The sequence below is a fragment of the Carettochelys insculpta genome, chromosome 4 (genome assembly GCF_033958435.1).
Source record: "Carettochelys insculpta isolate YL-2023 chromosome 4, ASM3395843v1, whole genome shotgun sequence".
NCBI lineage: Eukaryota > Metazoa > Chordata > Testudines > Carettochelyidae > Carettochelys > Carettochelys insculpta.
The window spans coordinates 126,622,606-126,649,802 of NC_134140.1; the positions used below are offsets into that span (position 1 = coordinate 126,622,606).

Sequence of the window (27,197 nt, forward strand, 5' to 3'; positions counted from 1 at the left end):
ATCTTTATCCCTCTGTTGTTGCACCTGTAAAGTTCTAATAAGACAGAAGAACCAGGAATAAAAATAAAGAACATTAAAACTGGTGGCTGAAAACAGGGTAAAATAGCAATTTGCTTGTATGACCTAAATTACTAACGTACTTAATAGAAGATTTTTTCTTAACTGACTGCTGGTATTAATCCACTCTATTTACATTATGCATTTTGCAATTTTGGAAATGTATGAATGCATTTGGCTACTAGATTAGATTTACAATTCAGAACATTCACAACATTAGAAAAACTGTCTTCTATTCAATCTTCAACCACAAGACTGATGATTCCAATTTGCACTGGTTTCGTCACATAACTGAAACAAGCTTCCTTTGAAAGAGAGAGATTTAAGTAAGAGGAACTGATGTTACATATGTAACTTGCCTGGGTGAGAAATGAAAGGTACAGAACCAAAGGGATCTTCTGAAGGATGGTACTGTGGAGCAGAATGTGACTCCACATTCTTATCTGAGGATGCCCTCCTCTCCACGAGCCTGTCTGTAAAAATAAATGAAACAGAACAAAAAATAAAATAAAATAAAAATGGCAGTTCTTATGCCAAATTAATGATATTTTAATAGTTTTTGTTTGTTTTGGAAGGAGATATCTTCTCCTTGTACGCTGACAATTATCCCATTTTCGAAGCCCTTCATCTGCAAGAGTTCATTTTTGTTTTACTTTTCCGTTCGCATCCCAAAAGTAGAGTTTGGGAGATGATAAAAATGCACGGAAAACAAAAACTAAAAGTCTCCACAAACTTACTTCAAGCAGCGCATGTACTTTGTGAGAGAGACTAATTTTCATTCTGCTCTGTTTAATTTCTAATATCGCAACAGTCACCAGAGTATTTAACGACCTAAGTCAGAGACCGGTGTTTTACCTTTTTATTTTTGTTGTAAAAATTGGTTTTAAAAATTCACGAACTTTCATAAAGGGAACAATTTTCTGCTAGAATCCCAATGAACAAATTACTAATCACACCAACATCCCACTAAACTTATGGGATTATACTAGTGCTTGCAATATTAATTGGAGAGATGCACCAAAGCCGAACAAGTGCAGTTAGTTTTCATATGCTCTTCATTCTCTGGTATTCTGGTCCTTTCAATGTGTTTTAGCATTGGATACAAACAGTTTTCAACCTTCCAAAAGTAGTACAGCCTAGTGTCATTGACGACCTTTGGGATAAGACATGAACGTAACCCAAGCAACTGGAGCTCTCTCAGAAGATTTACCCTATATGTGTTGCACCACCATTCAAGAATCCTAATAAGACCATTTTAAAGCAACAGTACAAAACCGGACAGTTGTAGCCGACCATTTTGTGGATATAAAAGGCCCACCTCTTCAATTGCCCTCAATGCCTCCCCATCTGGCTGAGCTCCAATTTCAGATTCCGAGGAAAGAGGGAAGAAAGGCAAGATCTGCAGAGACAACCCTTTATTAACTGCCCACACACCAGCCTGATACCGTGCTTTAATTTGACAGTGTTTTATTATTACGGCCTCTGCCGGTTTTTGAAACTCAAACTGACCAAGGATCTATGTGAGGTCTTCCACAACTCAGATGCTCAGGGTTTGCCATATCAGAGTACAAACTATCGGAAAGGTTTTTAATATTCCAATCTGATAGATCAACCTCCCCCATCACAAACATTGAGCTGTTGGGCAGCTTGCAAGACCTAGTCCAAAGATGAGCTGGAGCAACTGTGAGCTGAGTGTACATATGACTCAAAAATTCCCCTGCCCTGACACCACCTGCATTGTACCCCACAGAGAGCCACGTGAAGTCTTAAGATTGGGGACTGGTATAAACGACAACTCTGCAACGAACTTTCTGCAAGTGTTATGTGGGAATTTTCCAGAAGGACTTATGACCCATTCTAGAAGAGCTGTGGTCACCTCTTTATATCATCTCCATTAGAACTTCTCAGAGTAACAGTGCTTTATATTTTTATCTTGTTTGGTACTATGCTCTCAAATGCTGAACTATGCTCATTCTCTCAAAGCATTTATCCAGTCTTTTACCAATTGAACACTATTAGTCATCCACCTGGGAACTGCAACTACTTGTTATCCTACAATGGAGTAACACAAGGGCAATTGTACTAACTCTGGATACTGGTAACTTCCCTTTCCTCTCAGCATCACACTCGTATGCACAGGGCCAATCTGAGAATTATTAGTTCTTTTCTCAAGCTCAACTTCTATGACCTTAAATTACTGTTTAACTCTTGCACTTTGTCTCCCAGGCCACAATGAGCACACTACTTCCAGTTCTTCCATTTCTCCCATAGCCACCTTCACCTTTGTTCCGAGATGACCCATATATGTAGATAACATCTCTGATCTGGCCTCTAAGGGCCCTCCTTACTTATCTCTCTTACAAAGCTCCAATTAAATGAACTAACTATTTACACAGAGCTTGAGGATCAGCTGGTGATAACTGATGGGGACAGGGGAGTATTATCGTCTTCTACCCTTTGTTTGTAGCTTCTTTTACCTTGTGAGGTTATCAGGAAAAAGGAAATCTCTTACCCTCATATATTAGAACACAGCTTACTGCACTGCGGTCAACACCATAATATATAAAATGTGCTCAAAATAGGCTTTACATCCCATCATCCTTTGTCTCCTGCTGTAGGCAAAAGGGAGACCCACTGTTTGTCCTGGAGAGTGCACCTGATCATTAACTTTTCCAAGGATAATTTTCCAAAAAAACATTTCCAGGTTTGGCAAGGTCCACAGCCACAAGAGGTTTATGCATGCATTCCAGTAAGTGTGATTATATAGCACTTAAGTGTTGGTTAATTTTCACTGTATCACTATAAGGTTGGTTATAGACAAGGCCCTAGAGAAAGACATACATTTTAAACCACAGGGAAATGATAGGGTTGACAGCTCAGTATTTTGAGCATTGGCTTTGTAAACCGAAAGTCCCTTCCAGTTCCATAAGATATGTATAACTCCAGGTAGTCTCTCAGAAAAACACATTCAAACTTCACCCACTTAAAGAAAAACCTCAACTGAACTGACCACTCATGAAGATCTTTGTATTTAGAGCTCATCTTCTACCAGAATGCTTTTCTCCCTGTGGGAGAATCTGGGAAGTACTCATTTTCCCTCTCCATTTCTCACAGAAAAAACTCAGACTATGGATGGGAAGGAGCACAGTGAAGGTTTTCAGACAGCTAGATACCTAATAAAAAGAGTTGGGATGCCGAGCCCCCTGGGAACATCAGCACTGATTCAGGAGGTTCTGCCAAGCTCAAAAAGGACTCTCAACAGATGGGGCAAAATGAATTTGCATGTGACAGTCGGGATCTAAAGAATAAGAAAATTTGTGTGAGCTTTCCTTGAAGGTCAATGATTAAGTCAATCCAGACTGTTAGCATACTGATATGAAGACTTGTTTGTCCTTCAGCATAGATGATTAGGTGTTAGAGAAAATTATCAGTTTCTTCAATACCAATGGGCAATGCAACAGATTCCACACAAGTGGTACAATACAAACAAGGCTTGCATTTTGTCAAAAGACGCACACTTCTTTAATACACAGCTCTCTCCAGTTCTTTTACCTCGGACCCATACGACAACAGAACAAAATAAAACTGAAAAACGACTATACAGAAAAACCTCTTTAAAAAATTGGTTATTTGCATATGAGAGGAACAGGGTGGTTCTTTAACACTGCTGAAAATAAAATAATGTGAGGTCAGCTGGGCCCTTAGGCCTTCTACACATTCTCTAGAAGGCTTGCAACCACAGGTCTACAAGCACACTGGTCTGATGTGATTTTGGGGGTCTCAGAAAGTGATACAGAGCAGATCTGCAAAGGAATTGTATGCAGGAGAATGGGTAGTTTTCTGTTCTTGACCCACAGCTTCTAGTTTAAGAGTAGTGGGGCTTAGAAAGCAGTAACTCAGCGGTGGTGAAATTTTCCAGTTTGGGGAAGTATGGTTTTATTTACACTAGGAACAAATGATCTTCAGCAGAGACTTCAGGAGCCTGGATAACACGAAATCACTGTGAGCCAAGATGACACATTTACCACTGTTACCCATATTCCACGAGTGCTTTCCTTTGGCTCCAAAATGTAATACTACAACTTAGCGTTTAGTCAGTAAAGACACCATGTAGTCACAATGCAATTCGGTAATTTTCAGAAACCCATGACAATCACTCGCGTTTGGCCTTCCCAGCTTCAAATGACATCTTTAAAACCATGACCATGAAAAAGAAACCCATGTGGCAGAGGGAGGGGAACCCCAAGAGCCAATTTTGCAAAACATGTTCCCACTCAAAAAGAGTTTGCACTCAGCTTCATCTGCTGGTTAATTGTCAACTGACTTTGCCTCTAAAAGATCTTTCCATAGCATATATTAAGAAACTTGGTATTTTATTTCTCCTGCAGGGAACCATCATAGCATCAAGAACTTTCATTCTCTGAACATACACTATGTCTGTGTACGTTATAGGGTAACGAGTTTATGTATGACATGGGCAGGCAGAATACAGCTGGCCCAAAAACATTCAGCTCTGTCCTGCCTTGATCCTCTGGGCCACCAGTGTTCTGCAGCCCAGTGGATGTTCCATTAGACTCCCTGTTTCCCATGCCCCCACATGCTGCACAAAGCGGTCAAGCTGCTGGGACCAGAGTGCAAGTCTCTGCCTGGTGCCTGACCCTTGCAGGGTGGGGTCCTCCATGTGCTGCCCCACCCCCAGCACAATCCTTGCAGCTCCCATTGGCCAGAAACCAACCAGTGGGAGCTGCCGGGGCATGCACTGTACAGAGGCACACACTATTCCCAGCACCAGGCTGCTTTGAGCAGCATGTGGGGGGACAGGATCAGGGATTCTGCCTGAAGCCCCCACTGGATGGCTGGCTGGAAGCCATTCCTAAGGTAACCACCTCCCGGCCAGAGCCTACACCTGGCACTCTACCTCCCTCCTGGACCCCAACTCTCTGCCACAGGTCACAACCTAAGCCCTCTGCACCCCAGCTCTCTGCCCCCAGTAATAACTCTCTCCAGACCCTGTTCCCCACCCTGCACCCCTCCCCATCAGAATCTACTCCCACGCCCAAAACCCTACTCCCACGCCCAAAACCCACGCCCAAAACCCTTGCACCAGTTTTTGACCCCAATCTCATACCCCGAGCTTCTTTCTGCACCCAAATTCCACCTCAGATCCTGCACCCGTTCCAACACCACCATAGAAAAGCATGGCCCTTGCCCACCCTGTATGATCATATAGCAGAATGTGTCCACGTTCAAATGGAGATGCTGCTAGCTGCAGATAAATCATACAGCCAAAAAACCTTGACTTTTGAGATTCGAGAGAGAACCTAGGAAACTTGTTTAATTAACCATGTATAATGGTGAAGAAAACTTCAAATGTTTTTAATGTATATGTGTAAACTGTGACACGACATAAAATAAAGTTTTTTGAAAGTAAAAACAAAGATCAACATTTTGCGAAATGCTACTCAGCGAAACTGCAAACAAACGGAAAAGTTTATTACAAAATACTATTTCATAGGTTATAACATGTGCCAGTTATTGGGCTAAGTAGTACAGCAACAAAAATTTCTTCTCTTGATTCTCATTCTTCATCCTTATTCCCTTAGACTGAAAAAGCAAAGAAACAAACCTAGAAAATTTACACATTCTGTGATAAAGAGTGGCTTTTCTTGTGAAAATGATGTCCTTGCCTGTTGAAAGGAATTTGGTCATTTTATGAAATGACCACCAATATATATATTTAAATACATCTGCACAATGCCAAAAAAACATTTAAGCAAATATAACCTCATTCACGTGCAATGACAATTTACATAATTGTTTTTCGTTATTTCTGTTGAGGTGTAACCCTGTGCATTTACCACTTTTACTTTTCAGTGGTAAACACTGGTGATCTGATTTTAGAAAATTACTATAGGTATTACAGAACATACATTTAGAACTAGATTGCTAACCGTCTCAACACTCAAAATCCACAGATTAAAATTTAACTGAAGTACTCTATCTACTATTACCTTAATATCAGGGTTCTATTTAGCGACAGGAAGTCAATAATTACAATGAGAAATTCATTAAGGAAGTGACCATGGTCAGGTGAAGACTGGAAACTTGTGATCTATCACAGGGCATTCCACTGAGGTTTTTAAAGTGGACTTAAGCTATATGTGGTACGAGAAACTATTGCACCTCCCACAGTATACTAAGCCAGCCTGCCACCTACTGTATCAGTTGCAAAAACACAGCAAGCTATGTTTCAACATTTTCCTATGCAGTGCTGCCTTGTGGTTTAAAAACAAACAAAAAAAAAACAAAACCAAAAACCCCACTGAATTCTAGCCTTGGCTCAAACACCTCATTACATAACCTAGGAGAAATCACTTGACCACATCTATAAATGGAGTTATTACTTAGTTCAGATATGTAATGTGATGTTAGTTGATATTTGAAAAGTGTTTTCAATATACAGTGTTACATTCCAGGTTAGTACTCAATACTGAATTATTAATGGAACAATGCTGAGGTACTTAATTTTACATATATGTGAAGTGCTGCTGAGTTACTGGTCATATCATGAGCCTCATGTACAACAACAGTCATTTTACAGACAAGGGTAGGAGAAAAGCAAGATATGCCAGCACTCACTGTTTGGTTAGTCAGTTATACTGGCAGGATACAATACAAGCATTGTATAATGGAAGTAACCAGTAACTGTTAAAAGGAGAATCAGCAGAGAACATACAAGAGATTGCAGAGTACAAGACATTAGTTTATTTTCTTTATATAATTCTCTCTTGGAGAAGCCCAGTATACTTGAAAAATAAGGAACAACTAAAACAAATGTCTGCATTCAGGGTAACATGAAGTCCAATGTCTACTATGCTCTAAACCTCTACTACACATTACCCCTCTTCCCCAGGGTTAACAGTAAGGAAAAAAAAAAAGGAGAGAAAACTGTGTGCTTTCAAATACTTCCATTTTTACAAGGACTGCATTCCAAGAAGTAACATACTGAGGCTGCTACAGTAATTCAATGGTAAATGTTATATATCATGAATTCAACACTAACAGGAGCTACCAACCATGTAAAAGTTGTTACAAGCCTTGTCGTTGTTTACAATAATTCTTCCTTTTAATGTCTTTGCTTTACAGTCCCATCTTGTTGAATGGGATGCTGGAATAAAGCAATTGATGATGATGACTACACGAGCAAGCTTATAGCAGCACAATGCTATCAACGGAGCTGTGCCACTGTAAGATTAGTTGTGAAGTTTCCCTATGCCAACAAGAGAGCTCTCCTGCCAACATACCTGAAATACCTCCATTGGTGGCATATATGCTGACAGGAAAGCACCCCCCCATCAACATATTGCCTTCCATGCCAGCGCTTCTGTGTGTGCAACTTGGGTCATTCAGAAGGGTGTTTTTTTGCACCCTGAGCATCCTACGGTATACCGACAGAAGTGCTACTGTAGACATTTACCATAGTCTGCATACTGCACAGTAATCTTAAGCTAACTATTTTGTTTTGTATACTCTTTGATCTTGCACTGATAATACCACCAGTCATCATGCTACATTGTGTCATAAGCTATCACATGTATATAAAGGCATTACATAACTTCCAGGACCTCTGAGACAATGGGAAGCAAATTTCCTGAGGAGTGAACTTAACAGTTTTCACTGGCATTTACAGGAAGAAATCAATCTCCTGGAACTTTCCAGGAAAGCAGCTTTGAATAAAAATTGCATTATTTTATGAGTTCTATCTTGCTGGAATTTTAGAATACGATTACAATATATGAAGAAAAACTTTAGAATCTTAATCTCTATCTTATGTTCCCTTCATAGAATCTGTTTAAGTGACCGATTTTTCTATGTCTCTTTTGCCAAATTAATAGAATTTTGCTAAGTATAGCTAGTCATTAACAGTCAGCATATTTGCTGGATGGTGGTTAGTACACTAGTCATTAAGCCACTTCAAATATTTTTCTTGTCAGTGTATTTTGTTTTCTTTACATCTGTTGGGAAAATGTGGCTCAAGAATACCCAGTGAAACCAGATGCAGGGCATCCTCTGCACATTTAGGATAATTATGGCCAGCAATGTGGTTGGGAGTTATGAGACTGGACAGCAGTATGACGATCTTTCGCTTTTAAACTAACAGTCTCCTGTAAAAGGATTATTTTGATTTCTAAATCTTCCAAGGCTCCCCTTTGAAGGAAGCATACTTACGATTTTAAATACAATTACTGGAAAGACAACAATTTCAAGTTCAGTTTTAAAAAAAAAAGTGATTCTCTCAACTGGGACGATCATCATTTCCCAAACATTAACAATGTTTCTGTTTTACTGGAAATAATTCACTTTTGCAATGCCCCTTAGGCTTCTTAGCAAAGTAGTACAAGTAAACCACATTTGTGCAGTGTCAGGGTAATTTTTCGGTTTTGCACTATTTATTTTGGGCTGTCTTCTTTAACCTAACTTGCAGAAAAACTACTTTATGTATGTTCACTATGCTTCTTGTCCTTCCACATTCTCACAGGAAGCTCACAAGAAAAATCTCTGAAAAATTAAGCTACCAGAAATGCAACGTAAGTTTGCTCTGTGAAAAGTAGTTACTCTTTTCCCATTAATTCCCCCATAGCCATTTTGTTGTATTTTCACCAGTGAGAAATCTGATCCTAAGTGCCAGAGGGCCATATCTATAAGGTGGAAGTCAACACTATGTTTTGCAACATGCTATGGGGCTTTTTAAAAGCGTATCTAGTCATCTTTAACAGAATTACATTTGAGAACTGTATCCTGAGGAGCACAGACAAGTTGACTAAAAGTGATTTCAAGTAAAAACATTGAGATATCTGACTTGAAGAGGAAAAAAGTTTATTCAACTATTGCCATGTCAGAACAATAAAGCAGCCCTTACATATAGCCACTCATCAAAAGGACATTACAAAACATTAACATAATGTAATAGACCAATTTTTCTTTCAGGCATTTTCAAAGGGCATTTCAGACCACAGAAACTTCTGTTTTGTTGTGAAAGAAAATAAAGCTGCAGATGAAGTAATGCAAAAGCAGCTAAATGGTCTCATTTACATGAACACCATACTACTGATATTTAGAATTCCTGATAAGCAAGACGACATGACGAATATTTAAGAGTTAACAGTGACAGCTGCTAATGCTGGACTGTGAATTTTCACTGCAAGCAATGTTTTCCAAATGGAAAGAAAAGTGACAAGGTAGGTCTAGTTCTGCCCTCAAATGCTCAGAAAGAATGTTCTGTACAACAGACTGTGTGGCCCTTAAACAGGACAGTCTTTGGCACTGTTGCATGTACCTAAAGAGCCCTTATTTACTGTGAAGCGAAATAAGCCTTCAAGCGTCCCTTACTTGATCTCAGAAGGTCAAATTCTCTGTCCAGTAGCTCCTCCTCTGTTAGCTTGGAGAAATTGTCCTCTCCAAATGGGTTCCAGCCTGACATATCTGGTGGGTTACTGATGTTCTGCTTTGGGTAACTGGACACAGCCTCTGCATCAGGAGTGGCTGACCTATGAAGTCAAATTTGGGAACAGATAAAGAAACATTACAGCGTAGCAATGTAAAATTAAACATCAGAATTTCATCATTTCAGATCTCTATGAATACTTGTTCTTACAGAGTGTGACAGCTGCCAACTGAGACAGTTTAACAATAATTTAGAGTTCTGTTCCATTTTAATCTGTTACTGTACATAACTCATATCAAATATGCATTTTACTTTAGAAGTTTTTTTCCTCCATTCATTCAAAGTGTTGTCAAATCGGTAACATTTTCTAATGCAAATGTGATCCAAGAGGGTAGTGGGGAAGATACCGGGAATGTCAAAATCTCTTTTCCCTATTTTGTTGTTTGTTTTTTGATAAAACATACCTGTACTTTGGGAGCAGCTGTCTCTTAACTGAAGGGGTGGGACTACTGACTAACAAAGGTACCTAATTGTTTATATGGGAACCAAGTTAAACAGATGTTAAGAAAAAAAATGAACTTTAAACCAAATAAAATCATTCTCTCCTTAATCAGATTTTTTCCATTCTTGGAATTTCAATCTTATCAGTTCTTCTGCTTTTCATTAAAAATAGAAGAAAGGAGGAATATACAATATGTCAAATTCTAATGAATTTGGTTTCTTACAACTCTTCAGGGGCTTTTATTTTTTCACAGCAGTAAAAAAAGGCATGAATTCTTTCCTTTGAAGATTACTTTCATGGAACAATGAAGAATGGATTAGCATAAGAAGATCTGAGGCTATAGCTACACTAGAAACACTACACAGGAATACATCTACATCACACCAGTATACATCATAGCCGTGTAGCATAGATATTACTGTAACGGAAGAGGTTCTTAAACCCACAGCTATGTTGATGGTGTCTACACTGGGGCTTAGGTTGCCTTAACTACATCACAGCATGGTATTTTTCAAAGCCCCGAGCGACACACTGAAAGCAGACCACTTTACAGGTTAGACCAAGTCTAAAGAGATAAACACAGGTTAGACCTCCCTGGGTGAAGCTTACAAGCCCAAGGGAGGTTGACATTGGCTCCTCTGCTGCCAGCTTCTCAGAGTTCCCCGGGAGCCGTGATGAGGGGAGGGCAGCTGCCAACAGCTTCCTGGTCACTGGGCTTCCATCCTAGTCACTGGCCTAGCCTCTCACACATTCAGTGACAGCTTGTGTCTGCAGGCCCTTGCCTGCACAGAGCTGCACATTCTTCTTAGAGAAAGTGCACTGACGGCACTAGAACAAACTGCATCTTTGAGCAGTTTGGGATCTACTGAACACTCTTCCTCATTTAGAAGCCTAAGCCCCCAGTGACTGTAAAACTGTCCTGGAATCCTTGAGTATGAAAAAGAGGAGTCCATATGCTCATTGAAGAGTATGGGTCCTTTAAAGGGTCATTCCCCAGGGTGTTTTGCGCTTCTCTCAGATGATCTGAGGCCTAGAGCCATGATGATCTTCTCAAAACCACAGTCATGGCTACAGACCTGGAGCTCTCAGTGGCATCTAGGCTAACCTGTACTCAATCTTTTGAGAATAAATAGCCTTCCAAGACTGCCTGAAAAAGGATTTATCTGCTCTTCTGACAGGTGTCCAATAAACTGCATAAATTCTGAGTATGTGGTAAACTGTATTTCACCATGAAGGCCTGCTATTTGACCATAACGGAAGAGAAGGCGGTAAGTAACTCTTCCCATCCCTTGTCCACTGGAGAAGGTCTAGATTGAATACAACAGCTCCTTTCATGGGCTGCACCCACCAACAGGAATTAGGGCTGGGATGGGTAAAGTTTTATTCCACTTGGTGAGCTACAGTACATCCTATTTGCCCTCTTATGCATGAGTAGGATTGTGGCAGGTACTTGCCACAAAGTATGCACAAGTGAGAGAAATTAATACACAGAGAAACCTTTCCCTGGGGATGTTTATTTACAGATACAAGTTAAATATAGTCAGACAATGAAAACGAAGCAAATAGGGCTCATCTACACTAGTCCCCTCCTCTGAAGGGGCATGTAAATGAGCCCCATCGGTGAACAGCAAGGAGTATTGCACTGCATATGCAGCACCTCGTTAGCATAATTCTTGCAATGTAAATTTCAAAGCTGCTAACTTCGAAGCGCCGGCAAGCAGTGTAGCTGTGGGCGCTTCAAAGTTCTCTTACTCCCAAAAACGTTTTTGCTGACCTCCGCACTAAACAATAGGGAAAATCCACTTGAAGTCTTTCAAATGTTGCTAACTTGCACCACAAACTACTGTTGATACCAATTATAAAACCCCCCCAAACTTAAAAGGCTTGTAGTCCATTTTTTCATATTTTGTCGTCTTGTATTTTCCTTTTATTTTGTGTTGTAAGCTGAAGAGGTTTAGGGGCTGTGAAGTTGTGACAAAGTAAACTCTCACATGGGGGAGAAAAAAAGGACTCAGGAAGCTGACTCCAATTAGCAACTAGTTTTAGAGCCTGCTGGAGTGGGAGTAAGCTAGAGTTTACATCAGTAAGATCCAACACATTACAGAAGAGAAGGAAGAGCACCAACAGCAGCACCCAAGAACACTAAAGCTGAAGAAGTTTCAAGAGGAAAAATTGTTCCAGAAGGGACTGGTGGAGGTTCCCTGGGGGAGGGAGGAAAGAGGTAATGAGGTTGGGATGGATAGGGCACAAACTGGTAACTGCATCACTAGGAAACTGGGACCTTGTGACAGGTCAGAGAACTATGTAGACTTCAGCTGTAGGTGACAAACTAAATACTGATATATCTCTTAAGTTCACCCACATGCTCACTGGTGTCTTTGCTCCCTCAACCCTATCTGTGGCTGTCAGGTCATCTTTGCACATCAGCCAATGCCCGGGTGATATAATTAGGGCTGTGTGATTTGGGACTTACCCGGAGGACCATGACACCTTATAGTCATCACCCTGGGGCTTGTGTGAAGCATCTGGTTTACAAAAGTCCATCCAACCTCAGGACATGGTGACTCCTAAGGTTTAACGCAGACCCTAGCTGTCCTGGACGCAGACAGTGCCTGTTTATCTGAGACAGACAGTCTCTGTGGATGTCTGCTCTTGTGAGAATAAAAATTCTGCCTATCATCTGAATGTTGCCTTCACCTACTGTGCTTCAAGTGTGATCAAACCTCTGCACACATGTAACCTATACAGTACAAATTCAGCTTTATTTAAACACAAACCCCACTCATGTATGACCACGGTGGTTCTCACCCTTTAATCTAGATCTTTGTTCCAAGAAACTAATTACACGAAATCAGTTTTGGAAGTCAGCCGAAAATATTTTAGCTGCACTCATTCATATTTACATCATAAACTTCACAAACAAAGGCAATTCTGTGAAATATCTTTTTCTTCTAATACACAGTGAATAAAGTAGAAAAGTTTACACTACGTGAACCTAATGTTGAAGCCTGAAAACTGTCAGAAATTAAGCCACAGCTTGTGTTGTGAGGTGCATAAGTAACACTTGGTTACAAAATCATGACACATTCACGCCTTGAAGCAGCGTTTGAAAAGGTACCTATCTTGTTCAGGGGTAGCAGAATGGTAAAATGGCAAGGGGGCGTCGAATTCAATACCTGAGCAACTCAGCCCATGACCACCAGAGGTCAGACGTATGGTTAGCTCAGAAGCAAGCAGGTATGACAAGTGGGCTCTCTCCATAGCAGAATCAGAACTGATTTTAAAAAGTCAAAGTAACCAGAGAAGTATATCCAACACTACTTCTAATAAAAATGCAGATTGCAGGCCACATTTTAAATAAATGTCAGAGTGGTGAAGGAAGCATAGGCTCTTTGAGAAAAGACCATCCAAGCATTTGTACAGTGCCCATCACAAGGGACTGAGCCAATGAGGGCCTCCAGCACTACTGTACCAACACGCATACTTGCCTACTGGCAGTATAAGGAGACTCCACCACTGCTCCAACATGAGCTGGAAGTGATGTAGAATAGGAGATTAAGGCTGGTGAGAACTCTTGAGGAGAAGTAAGATACTCTGGAGACTGTGGCTGTTGAGGCTGCTGTTGATGTTGCTGTGCAAGGATCTGCTGTTGTAAGAGAGCTTGCTGGTACTGCTGCAACTGAGGAAGACACTCACCATTATAAAGTAACCAAAACTCATGTGGCTATTCAACAGCCAGTTCATGTTGGTAAACATTTGAACTTGCAACATGACTGTTGTCATAGCGCCCAATGTTGCTGTTTGGTCCGGAAAGATGACACACATGGTGGGTGAGGTAGTATCTTTTACTGAATCAACTTCTGTTTGTGGAGGGGACAAGATTTTGAACTTCACCAAATTCTTTGCCTTTGCCAGACTCAAGGAAGAGCTCTGAAGTATCAGAGCTTATATCCTTCACCAACAGAAGCTCGTCCAATAAAGGGTACTACTTCGCCCACCTCGATTTTTGCTGAAATTAATATATGAGGAGGAAGACTCCAGGCTATGACAATCTCAAAGTTTTATATTCCTGCTGAAAATGCAGGAAAGCAATATTAGAGCATTTACACTATTAATAAAACTGCTGGTTTAATAAATCACTTGTTGAAACATGAGTTGGCTAAGAGGAAAAGAAAAAAAATCAGGCTAAATATTTCCATTTATACTTTTTTTAAAATAACACATCCAAAAGATTGTAGTCCTTACAATACTATACTTTACCATCTGTCAACAAGTTATTTTTATGAATTCTGTAAAAGATTGAAATGCTATGTTTATTTTAGTAATCTTAGTATAAAATATCTTTGCAAAAATAACAGTTGTCCAACAGTTGTAAATTTATGTTGATGAGGATGTAAAATCTCTGATTATGTTAGAGACCGTAAGTGTACTTTTATTTATTTATTGGCTTCATTAATTACTTTAATGATTACACTGCAAAGCTGGAGTACACTGACAATATTCTGTTAATAAAAATGCTACAACATTTAAAGTTAGTTTAACTGTAGGCCTAATGAAACAAAACCCAACTATGGAGATGACTTTAAACTCAAAATGATTGCATGTGCCAGAACAGGAAAATATCCCCTCTTGTTAAGACAAGATCACGTCACCTAACAAAAGATGTGTCTAAAAATTAAATTCTGAGCTTAGTAGTTTCCACCAAAATTTATTTACATACTGCAGTACATGTGCTATGTAAGAACATTTACTCTTTAGTAACACCATGATACAAACGTTAAGTAAGGAAAAGGTTTTAACTTAAACATATCGAGAAATAGTAAAATTAATCCAAGATTTTTGGTATTTTTGAATGCTGTTTTTAAAATATATTTCACATGAACAAACTTCAGTCATTGTACTATATACTTGATTCCAAATGCTTTACCATAATTAAGTGAAAAACCTATGGCTCTCCTATGGTACCCATCCTATATTTTACAGCACTGAGACAATTTAGTTTCAAAAATAAAAATAGGATAATGAGATGTTACATAATGGTATGTATGGAGCAGCCAAGTTAGCATTACTCTGAGAAAGTTAAGGCTGTATTAGGTTATTATTTGTGCATACAACTGTCACCACTAAAATATTTACTAGCAAAAGTAAGCAAAATTAAATTATGATATATTTCCGTATCTATGCAAAGCTCAATTACAAAATGTTTTAAATGCTGACTTTGTTTTCTGTTTTCATCTTTAAGGACCAGACTCCCAAAATTGTGTTCAAAATGAGTGTTCAAGTTAATATGATTGCATGCAACTGCAGAAGCCACATGTACTGTTTTCACAGCTGTATACACAATTGACTACTGGAGGTTCAGTGCTTGAAATACTCACGCCACTTAAAAAACCTGTTTTAAGCAACCACTTTTGAGAGTCTTGCCCTGAAAAATTTATTTCCAGTATTAAATTTGATAGGGTTGTAATTTTCTGCCAACATCCTTGTAATAACCAATTATCTCTGAGGCTAATAAATAAATAAATACTCAGTTTCTGGCACCATGGATTAATTGTAATTCAGTATTAAAACAAATCTATACATTCTGTAAATTGTGCTCATTATAAAGTCAGTTAACAGAAAAACATGTCAGCATGCACTAGTTTGTTAGCACCGAAAGCTGTAGCATGTTGGGAATCGAATTTAACCATTTGCTGCCCAAAATTTAAGGCAGGGCAGGTGCAAAATTTAACGTCTACGGCAGCTCAGATATCCATTAAGACTCAATGGCTACATCTACACGTGAAGCCTACATCGAAGTAGCCTATTTCGATGTGGCAACATCGAAATAGGCTATTTCGATGAATAACATCTACACGTCCTCCAGGGCTGGCAATGTCGATGTTCAACATCGACGTTGTGCAGCACCACATCGAAATAGGCGCTGCAAGGGAACGTCTACACGCCAAAGTAGCACACATCGAAATAAGGGTGCCAGGCACAGCTGCAGACAGGGTCACAGGGCGGACTCAACAGCAAGCTGCTCCCTTAAAGGGTCCCTCCCAGACACAGTTGCACTAAACACCACAAGATCCACAGAGCCGACAACTGGTTGCAGACCCGGTGCATGCAGCATGGATCCCCAGCTGCAGCAGCAGCAGCCAGAAGCCCTGGGCTAAGGGCTGCTGCACACGGTGACCATAGAGCCCCGCAGCGGCTGGAGAGAGCGCGTCTCTCAACCCCTCAGCTGATGGCCACCATGGCGGACCCCACTATTTCGATGGTGCGGGACACGCAACGACTACACGGTCCCTACTTCGACGTTCAATTTCGAAGTAGGGCGCTATTCCCATCCCCTCATGGGGTTAGCGGCTTCGACGTCTCGCCGCCTAACGTCGATGTTAACATCGAAATAGCGCCCAACATGTGTAGCCATGACAGGCGCTATTTTGAAGTTAGTGCCATTACTTCGAAGTAGCGTGCACGTGTAGACACGGCTAATATGTTGCAATTAACCTTTATAGTGTACAACCTAAACAAAGAAAGAATAATAGTATCCATGGGCAACATACCATGGCAGGATACTGGGATGGGGAAGGCTGCTGTTGGTACATAGATTGCATCAAAAGTTGCTGTTGGACCATTTGCTGGTGCATTGCTTGTTGATACTACATTTAGAAAGAAAGAGATATTTCTGAAAAAATTAACCAAAACAACTCAATGAGTAATGATTTTAAATAGTTTGCTTTAAAAATGCATTTATATGCATCAGCAGCATTTTCAATAAAGGAACTGTAGTTAAATAAGAGTAAACACACTATCAACAATTGGTGCATTGTAAAAACACATTCTACTAAAAGATATAAAAACTGGGACAATATTTAGCTGATTTTATAAGTGAACAAACAAACTCATTGATCTATCTTAAAAAAATCCAGAGTCCTGAGGGAGATGGGTGAGACAATTGATGTATCAGGGACCCCAGGATCTGTCAAACCTGGTTGCTCTTTTAGATTCCCTCTCAGATGGTTATTCATTGTTTCACTACACTCTAAAGCATGTTTTAGGCATCACGCAGTACAGGTAAAACGATGTGATCCTCAGGGAATAGAGGCAGCCATATTCAAAAGAACACAGAAGAGAGCTGGAGCAGTACTAAATCACAATCTCTAAAATGGGAGCATATTTACTGATAGTCAAAATAGGGACATTTGCAAGGTGGTATTTACACCTGGCAAGAAGTTCCAACTAGAAAGGTTCTAGCTTCTGCTCTCACTGCTGCTGAATTCAGAAAAAACTCAACAGCTACGGTGATTTTACACTGACTAGGCAAAACCAGATAATGAGACATCTAGACTGATGTCATCTTGAGAGAACAAGACAGTCTTGTTTTCCTAGACTGTCAGAAAGCAAGTGTGCCTCACTAGTGCAAAGTCAAATCCAAATGGAATCCAAGTTCAAGCAGCCAAAGGCAATAGCAGCTGATTAGCATGCAGAATGTAATTATAAAGAGTGTCATGCAAGATGTAAGATGAAGAGGAAAAAAAAACAACAACTTTGCCCTCTGCCAGGAAAGATGACAGCTAGCAAAGTCAGAACCACCATAGGAGGAGAAAAGTTTAGATTTTCATGTGCAGTTGAAATACAGACTTTAAAAAGTGGGTGTAGTCACATTTATATTTAAACATGGCATTTTCCTTTAGTAAAATAAACCTGTACCTGTTGCATGTAAGCATCCTGAAGTAATTGTTGCTGTTGCTGCTGGTGATGCAAGTGGTGCAATTGCTGTAATCTCCAGTCTCCTTGCTGCAGTTGCTGCAGTACTCTATTTTGTTGTGGCGGTTGCTGATTGGTTCCTTGAGACAACATTTCTTGTCCGTTTCCTGGTCTAACGACTCCTATAATGTTTTAAAATCATTTTATTAATTCATATACTTCTGAAATCCATCGGCAGAACTGTCAGTAACTTTCACATTTTTCTTTAACGCTTACTGCAAACAGTTTTCTAAGACTGGGTCTATACTGTGCAGTTACTGTGATATTACTACTTTACTCAGCACTCTGAAACATCCAGATTATATGGACCTTAGCCCCCACAGGTAGGTTGGAGGGCTTCTCTAGTGGTTTTAATAGTACTCTCCCAAATTTGGCATCTCACCTTGCTGCTAACTCCAAGGCATAATGTTTGAAAGAGGTTAGTGGGTTACTCAACACTGCTGTGATATCGGCTCATTCCTGAGGGAGGTGGAAGATGTTGCTTGTACACTGATGGAGTGAGCTCTGATGTTTAACAGTAGAGGTGTAACAGCTAGCTGATAACATGTCAAGATGTGCTGTGTTACCTATTTTGTGAAGAGGTGGTTTGATCTTTAAAATGCCTGGCAATGGCTAGAAATAGATGAAACAACTGTCCTGAATGATTTGGTCTTCTCAAGCAGATAAATGAGGTGCATGCAACCTCTTTTCTCACAGTGTAAGGCATGGATGACAAGCAAGTTAACTGGTTTAGGAAAAGTTTGTTGGACAGAAGCTCCTGAAATGACAGGCATCAGGGAAACAGTTTTCAGAGCAAGGTGGGTATAAGGAGAGGTTTGAATGCAGGCTCCATGAGACTTAGGAAGAGTAAACTGAAGTTCCAGGAAGCGGGAGGTTCACTGACCAGAGGGACTGAGTGTGAGATATCCCTGTGGAGTGGTAAGATTAAGAATACCATATAGGCAGATGACAGGCTTGGATTGCTGGTATGTGAGATGATCAAAGGCCAGACTGTTTTACATGCAATAAATAGCTGAGGACCCTTGATTACAGAGGCCTGGAGGAGGTGCAGACTATGCTGGCTTGCCCATAAGAAGAATGTCTTCCATTTAAATTGATGTGTTTTTCTGGTAACTGCTTTGCTGCTCTGTATCAGGATTTCCTGGACCTGAAGGGAGCAGTGTCCGTCCATGGTCCTCAACCAGCTAAGAGAGGTCTTTGGAATACTATGACGACTTCTGCATTGGGTGCAGTATCTGGTTGTGAGGCTGCAGATTGCTCCAAGCAATCTGGGAATTGGATCACAGGCTGAATGGACACTTGTAAATGATCTTTAGGGCAAAATGACCTCAAAAATGGTACAGAGCTAAAAGAATGATTCAAGAAAGAAAGATTATAAGACATTGGTACCAGTGCAGAAGGACTGTGTTCAACAACCCAAGTTCTGGCACTTCATGTTATAAAGAGGCAAACAAGCCTATACCATTGTCCCCAGTGCTCATTTCTATAATGGATCTATGCTCAAAAAAAATCACCGACATGTGGCAACCAAATGGCTGCTCAGGATATATGTTGGGTTGTTTCTACCATTCAAGTTATCCTACATTGGGTCACCAATGTCTCTAGAGCTTGATCATTTCCATGTGCTTTATTATTTATGTTGGTGAAGTGCTGTATGTCAGGATATGTACTGTGGAGTTTTGAGGAAGAGGTAGGAAAGCCATGAAAGGTAGTCTGATGGCTCAGAGCTCTAGCACACTGATCATAAGTTACCTCTGGGTCCAAAGTGACCCTCAAACACTATGGAAACAGAGGTAGTTTCAGTTGATGAGCGTTCCTGGAATTGCTGTCTTGCCAGAGGACTTGCACACAAATCCCCTGTCTAGTATGTGATTCTGTCTCTGTTACAAAGACATAATTTGTTTTCATTTGCCCTTGATGATGATCATTAAATCCTAGTCTCAGAGAGGTAGCTGTGTTAGTCTTTTCAGTCCCACGAAAAGTTTCATCATCTAATAAATTATATTGTTAGTCTTTATCTTGCTACAGGAGTGCTTTCTTGTTTCATTAAATCCTAGGACAGGCAGATCTCTCAGGGTTTGGATTCTGCACGAGGCAAGGAGGTGTGCAGGATGAATCTGATGCTCCTGTACATAAGAGTGGTCAAGGGAGGGAAGATGTGGAGAGGTCTCTTTTAAAAACATCCTTCTGATGAAAGCAGAATGGGGATAAGATTGCTTCGGATACGTTGAAAATAACCTGTCTACAGTCTCTGAATAGAGGATCAGTCTCTTCCTGGGTTTCATATTGCTGTCAGAGGCAATAAGAAGGAACTGATTGGGGTTGCACCCATTCCATCCTTTATGCCCACACATAGCAACAGAGAGGGACATAGGGGCCATGTCTACACTAGCCCAAATTTTCAAAATGGTCATGCAAATGGCCATATCAAAGATTACTAATGAGGCACTGAAATACATATTCAGGGCCTCATTAGCGTGCCAGCAGCCACAGCTCTTCTAAATTGCTGCATCTTGCTGCCTCTCAGCTCGTCCAAACAGGGGTCCTTTTCGAAAGGACCCCGTCAACTTCAAAATCCTCTTATTCCTATCAGCAGATGTATTTCAGCTCCTCATTAGTAATGCATGGCCATTTCCAAGATTTGGGCTTCTGTAGATGTAGCCAGGGTGTACACGCTGCCCTTACAAGAACAGCTCTTATAATAAAATTCGATCTCCTGGGCATGAATCGTGTCTACCAATGCGATCCAGAATGACATACTTAGACTGCTAGAGACTGCTAACTCTAGAAAAAGCATTACAGAACAAAGCCTTGTGTTTAAATAGCCAGAAACAAAACATACTCGGTCTTAATTTACAAAGGAAAACTCAGAACCAAAAATGCATGTTACTCAATAACTAACCATGATTTGGCTCTTCCTAGACCATTGAGAACATACCAATAAATCTGTGTCAGGCTATCAGATAAGACAAGTGATTCTTTCAAATTAATAGTTGCCTGAAAAAACACACCACAACATTGTGTGTGTCCAATTTGGCTTCTTTGATTTATGAAGGCCTCAAACTCCTGTTTTATGTTGAAAAATAAAGGCCATTCTGCTTTACCCAAAAAGCATCAAGAATTTCCTCAATTTTTGCTAGTAGACTCCCAGGGGAGGAGCACAGAACTGCAGGGTGAACGTCCTTATTCTGCTCCATCCAGTCGTCCTATTAGCAGAATGTACATATACAATTTTCCAGAGGGGGTGGAGGCGATCACAGGAGCTGGATGTCACACATTAAAAACAATGGAACGACAGAACAAACATTCTCCATCATCCCCATTTATTTTGGGATAGGGGGTTACATTTAAATCCTTCAGCTTAAGTGAATTACCTTTTTGCACACAGTTCCCGAATTCACCAGGCACCGATACTTTTACTGGTGTCGCTGAGCTCTGGATAGTCAGCACATTAGAAGTGGCAGTGCTTGAATTGGCCTTTGGTCTTTGTCGTGGCACAATTGAGGTTTCCGTTGGTCCAACAGCATCTGTTATTCTATAAATGAAAAATTGTCCAGAGAAGACATTTTAATGTACAACTGCTCTTCAGTTTTATTCAAGACACGACACAATCAGAAGACAGGCTTAAGGGTAATATCTTAGCCTCATTTAGCACACCTTTATATTTTAATTTTTCTAAAAATACTGATGACATTGGAAACCTCTGATTTTACTTTTGCAGAACAAATACCCTGCCTACTAAATTCACACAAATTCTTAAGTGTCCATATGTACCACAAGAGGGGGCCCACGCAATACTTCCAAGGACATGAAGGTAACTAAACATCATTAATATTCATTCTACGTGCAAGTGTTTTATTTGATCACATTTTGAGCACAGCTTAATGATAGAATATTAAGTGTTTAAGAGTCTGAGAAAATTACTGTGATTGCATCAAGATGATTATAGTGTATTCCACAAACTGAATACAGTTATAGAAGAAGCAAGAATGAATGATAGAGATTTTTTTAAACAGCAAGAACCCAGTCTTCTCTTTTCATGTTAGTCAAAAACCTACAGACGCTAGAATTTCAGTCATGCCTAGTTCTACTTTTTTGCTAGGGAATATTAAAGCACCTATAGCAATGCAATATTCTGCTAGAGCATGAGTAAAATTTTCCAAAAGTGCCAAACTAACATAGCAGTGTTTAACCTCATTTTAAAAGTTTCTCAGGCACATAGAAGGAGAACTCAAGTCCATCAGGAGCTTTTAAAAGTTATCCAACCAATGTGTGCCCTTCTCACTAATTAGTCAAGAGAAATCAAAGCTAAAAAGACATTTATTCATAACAAAATATTCTCAAAATCTGGTCCCTAATGAGAGGATTGAACTTTAGTCTGGAAGCAGGAAGACAAGTGAAAAATGCGACCTTAAGAAGATAATACTTCAACAACATACTTACAGGTGACCTACACAAAACAATTGATTTTGAGACCTTTCTTTCTTGATGATGTAAATGTGTTTTGTAAAGGTGTTGCAAATTCAGGGCTTCTTTAACGTGCTTCCCTGTTAAAGACACTTTGGACCTATCTACACTTACTCCCAACTTGAAGGCGGCATGTTAATCAGGGAGATGGGAGATTACTAATAAAGTGCTGCGGTGAATACGCAGCACTTTATTAAGCTAATTTTCCCCCGTGACAACTTCCAAGTGCCGGTATGCATGTAGCTACTTTGAAATGCCTGTGCTACTTTGAAGTGCCTTTGCTCCCCAAAATTTTGAGAAATAAAGGCACTTTGAAATAGCATGGACACTTCTAAGTGCCCATGGCCACACGGCATGCTGGCACTTCAAAGTTGCCACAGGGGTGAATTAGACTGATGAAGTGCTGCATATGCACCACAGCACTTCATTAGCAATCTCCCATCGCCCTGATTAGCATGCCCCCTTTGAAGTTGGGGGCAAGTATAAATCCAGCCTTTATGATTGGTACGTCACCACAAATACCAAAGAAGTGAATCTGAGCAATTTAGGACAGGAAGATTTTTAATTAAACTCTTAATTTGGTTCCTGTTCAAATCTGTTGGAAGAATTTCTCTGTCAAAGATTTGGATCTCCATCCCTTCAACTAAAGGAATGAGAAAGATCCCACTAAGAATGCCTCTGGGGAAGGTGGGGGGGAAGGCAAGAATTGGACCTTGTTTTAAGGGATAAAAACAAAATCTTTCAACCTTTACATGTTGTTACAAAGCAGCAAGACACTGAAACCAGGTTTATTTTTGGTTTTTGTTTTTTTTTTTTTTTAACTTGTTTTTAGTTTTTCCCCCTCCTTCGCAATCCCCTTCAGACTCAAGTCAGGGATGTTGGCATAAAAATTAAACTTGCCCAAAAGTTTTAACATTGTTTACACCTTATACGCTTTCCATTTTCAGTCAATAACTATTTTTATTGAATATTTTATTCACGTTGGTATTGGATCAAGAAAAAATGAATGCAAGTAAATGAAGACAAGAGCACATGTATCAAAAGCCAGAGATCCTACCCGATGAAGAAAATATCAGCTAATTGTCTTTTAATGATTTATTGCATAATTAGAAGCAACTGTTACCATTGAAATTACAATTGTTAGCTAAATTCAGATTTAAAATAAAATACTGAGCTGGCAGTAAAAGTTTACTTGGGGCTTACCTATTAAAATCATCATCCCAGACTGCTAAAGCCATTAATCTTTTAAAAAGTCCTGGGCTACGTCTACACGTGAAGCCTACATCGAAGTAGCCTATTTCGATGGGGCGACATCGAAATAGGCTATTTCGATGAATAACGTCTACACGTCCTCCAGGGCTGGCAACGTAGACGTTGTGCAGCACCACATCGAAATAGGCGCTGCGAGGGAACGTCTACACGCCAAAGTAGCACACATCGAAATAAGGGTGCCAGGCACAGCTGCAGACAGGGTCACAGGGCGGACTCAACAGCAAGCCGCTCCCTTAAAGGGTCCCTCCCAGACACAGTTGCACTAAACAACACAAGATCCACAGAGCCGACAACTGGTTGCAGACCCTGTGCATGCAGCATGGATCCCCAGCTGCAGCAGCAGCAGCCAGAAGCCCTGGGCTAAGGGCTGCTGCACACGGTGACCATAGAGCCCCGCAGGGGCTGGAGAGAGAGCGTCTCTCAACCCCTCAGCTGATGGCCGCCATGGCGGACCCCGCTATTTCGATGGTGCGGGACGCGCAACGACTACACGGTCCCTACTTCGACATTCAACTTCGAAGTAGGGCGCTATTCCCATCCCCTCATGGGGTTAGCGGCTTCGACGTCTCGCCGCCTAACGTCGATGTTAACATCGAAATAGCACCCAACACGTGTAGCCATGACGGGCGCTATTTCGAAGTTAGTGCCATTACTTCGAAGTAGCGTGCACATGTAGACACGGCTCTGGATAGCAAGGTGAGTTTTAGCATATTAACCAAAGCACAAGAAACTGAAGGTACATAAAATTGCTATAATAGAGCCCCATCAGAATCCATGAAGGTCTACATTATTTTGCTCACCTCGCTTTTATTTGGCTTTTCCTAGCAGCTGCCTCACTAGCTGTCATGGGCTCAGGAAGAGTTGAGGGGATAGGAGAATTCTTAGGAAAAAAAATACACATGAATTAAAATGTAATATCCTGAAAGTTGTTACAAAGAAAAACAGTGCAACTTCCTCAAGGGCTGCGGGTGGCCCTTAATTCATAAAGTATCAAATAGTGCTTTGGCTGCTGTACCGGGGTTAAATGCATACTGTCAGAGTAAATTTATTAAAAACATCTTCTTACATATGTTAAAGAGATCATAAATTAGCATTTAAAAACTGGCCATTATATAGACTGTTTTTTGCTGTCTCATCTCAAAGTTGGATTAACTTTCAGTCTCTTATGTACCAGCACAATGCTGAGATATACAAGTTGCAAAGAGTACAGAGAATATTTGATTTTGAAAACTCCAAAGGATAGTTTTTAACACATTCAGCATTGAGACAAATACTACCTGATATATCTGACATGTGGCACCTGGAGCAAGGCTTCATTACTTGGAAGATAGAATTAGGAAGGTAAAGGGATCATCAGGTTCAAAAAGATAATGCCTGAGCCAGTTAAGAAGAAACAGAAAATAACCAGGGAACTATTTACTAGGAATATAGATAGGAGATAAGGAGCAAGTGAAGCATGGACAATTCATGCAAACAGCATGTTGCACTGGGACTGGTTCCTGCAAAGTAACCAAGTGCATCCAAAAATCTGCACAATACAGTAAATGTATGTAGAGGGAGAAAGTTTCTGTGTAACTTAAGTGCTTGATATATCCTACATCCATCTCTCTCTGTCAGAGCTTGATCAATTCAGCATTACAATGGTCTGTGCCTAATAAAGGAACCTGAGTGACAAAAAATCACTTTCAGAGCCGGAAGAGGCGTTTTCCCCGGCACGGACACCGTGTTTGGAGACCATCTGTTCTACTAGTTGAAAATATATTTCCAAAGGAGAAGTTGCAGTGTTTAGATAAATGTGTGTTTTCAAAATAAGAAAACAGATTGAACCTCTCCCATCTGGCAACATCAGTGGTCTGACATGATCTTAGTTAGCCAGACGACCACTTATCATGGGCGTGGCCAAGTTTCCCATGGTCCCATAAAGTTTGTTTACAGTCACTGAACCAGCTCTCAGTGTTCTGCACTGTTATCTCTCCTTAAATGCTAAGAGCCCAGTAAGCAATGGAGGTGTTGGTGATGTGTGAGACAATATTCACTGCCTGTGGTTCAGCAAATTGTCTCGTTCAGCGCCAGTCAGGTCCCAAGAGTGCCGGAACAGAGAGGTTCAACCTGTACTGTAATGCAGAGATACTCAATCTGTGGACTATGGTAGTCCACAAATTCCGTTCAGAGGGTTTGCCAATAGTTCCTGCTAAGGTAAGCGCCTGACCAGCTGCACAAAGAAAATCAAGTGCCACCCACCTAATCAGCAGAGCCATGCAAGCATGGCACCAAGTAGGAGCCTGGACCCCAGAGAAGATGCACATGTAAGGCAAGGTGGTGACTTTGGAGTGGAAGGAAAAGTTGAAGGAATGAGGAGGGCAGTGGAATAGGAAGAGATGGTGGGGATTTTGGATGTGCAGGGCTGCAGCAACAAAAGAAAGAATTTTCCCCAGCTCCAGGACTGTGGCTGCCAGAGAGACAGAGCCCTCCTCAGCCTCATCTCTACTATGGCCAGGGAGAGACTGATATTAAAATCTGAGTTGTGTGCTTTTATGTATAGAACAATAAAATGTTAATTAAGGCTTTTATATAGTGTTTTCATCCAAGGGGCTTTACAACAGTGAGCTAACAGCACAAACAACATTTGGAAAGAGCAGGAAGTGATCCACTGAGATTCAGAGAAATTTTCAAGTGATCCATGGGAAAAGAAAAGTTTGAGAACCACTGCTCTAATTTACATCCTACCCACATGTGTGTGTATGCTCAGAGCTTTCAGGAATCTCTCAGGCCCAGTTCCAAAATCTTAGGATTTTGGCTATGTAGCAATTGTTGGAGCCAAGGCCAGAGATGCTACAATATGAGTGGCAATGGAGACAGGAGAGACAGAGAGACGGGTACTGCCGAGGAAGGTTATAGCTCCACAGAAGTTTGAATTAATTTCAGCTGTGGGATGTATTATTTTTCTGCTATCTTCATAATATAGGAACCAGTCACATAGCTCCATAAATAAAGTTATTTCTCACTTAAAGCAGTGAATCAACCTTTTTTTTTTTAAATGAAAAATGACATATCCTATCCAAAAATCACTTGAGTAGTGAAAGAATGCGACAATTTACAAATAAATAAATTGGTTCATGGGAGTTAAATTTAAGTGTCCTTTTTTCTCTTCTCCTTGTCCACTTCCTACATAACTAAAAAGTTCTTCTGGTGAGGACAGGGAGAGGCTGGGTGAACAACACTGCAGAAAACATGCTGAAGAACAACACTCTTTCAAAAATCTTTCAACCTTTACATGTTATAAAGCAGCAACACACCAAAACCTTTTTTCTGTTTGTTTTTGTTCTTCTCCTTTGCAGTTCCCTTCAGACTCCAGTCAGGGATGTTGGCATAAAAACTTTACTGCCCAAAAGTTTAACAAACTGTTTACACTTTGTGTGTTTTTCATTTTTAGTCCGTAACCATTTTTATTGAATACTTTCAAAATGGCCACTCTCTTTTTCTCGGTGTGCTTAAGGCCAGTTTACCCTTTGGTAAGGCAGCTATCATATCTTCTCACCCATCTCAAAGTACTCCCTTCTATCTTCTGACAGCACAGGGGGCCCACCACCTTTCCTCTGGGCAGCACAATGTAATTCCTGTTATCCTCAAAGGGAAGGGACAGCCATTTTAAAAACCAGGCTCCGTGCTTAATGCACATTTAGCCTCAAAGACCATTAG

The 27,197-nt window shown here is 40.4% G+C and overlaps 1 protein-coding gene across 5 annotated transcripts in view; it reads right to left on the reverse strand.

Moving 5' to 3' along the window:
- BMP2K (BMP2 inducible kinase) overlaps positions 1 to 27,197 on the reverse strand; it is a 110,814-nt gene that overhangs the window by 21,819 nt on the left and 61,798 nt on the right. For 4 of the 5 annotated variants that reach the window (XR_012645484.1, XM_074993753.1, XM_074993754.1 and 1 more), the window contains 7 exons: positions 24,299 to 24,378; positions 21,134 to 21,294; positions 17,703 to 17,881; positions 16,556 to 16,651; positions 13,493 to 13,683; positions 9,448 to 9,605; positions 417 to 530 (listed from right to left, as the gene is read on the reverse strand). Coding sequence is in view for 4 of the 5 variants with exons in the window: in XM_074993753.1 (XP_074849854.1) it covers positions 417 to 530; positions 9,448 to 9,605; positions 13,493 to 13,683; positions 16,556 to 16,651; positions 17,703 to 17,881; positions 21,134 to 21,294; positions 24,299 to 24,378 (979 nt within the window). In the remaining variant the exon portion in view is untranslated. The remainder of the gene's footprint in view (positions 1 to 416; positions 531 to 9,447; positions 9,606 to 13,492; positions 13,684 to 16,555; positions 16,652 to 17,702; positions 17,882 to 21,133; positions 21,295 to 24,298; positions 24,379 to 27,197) is intronic. The other variant, XM_074993752.1, reaches the window with a different exon arrangement.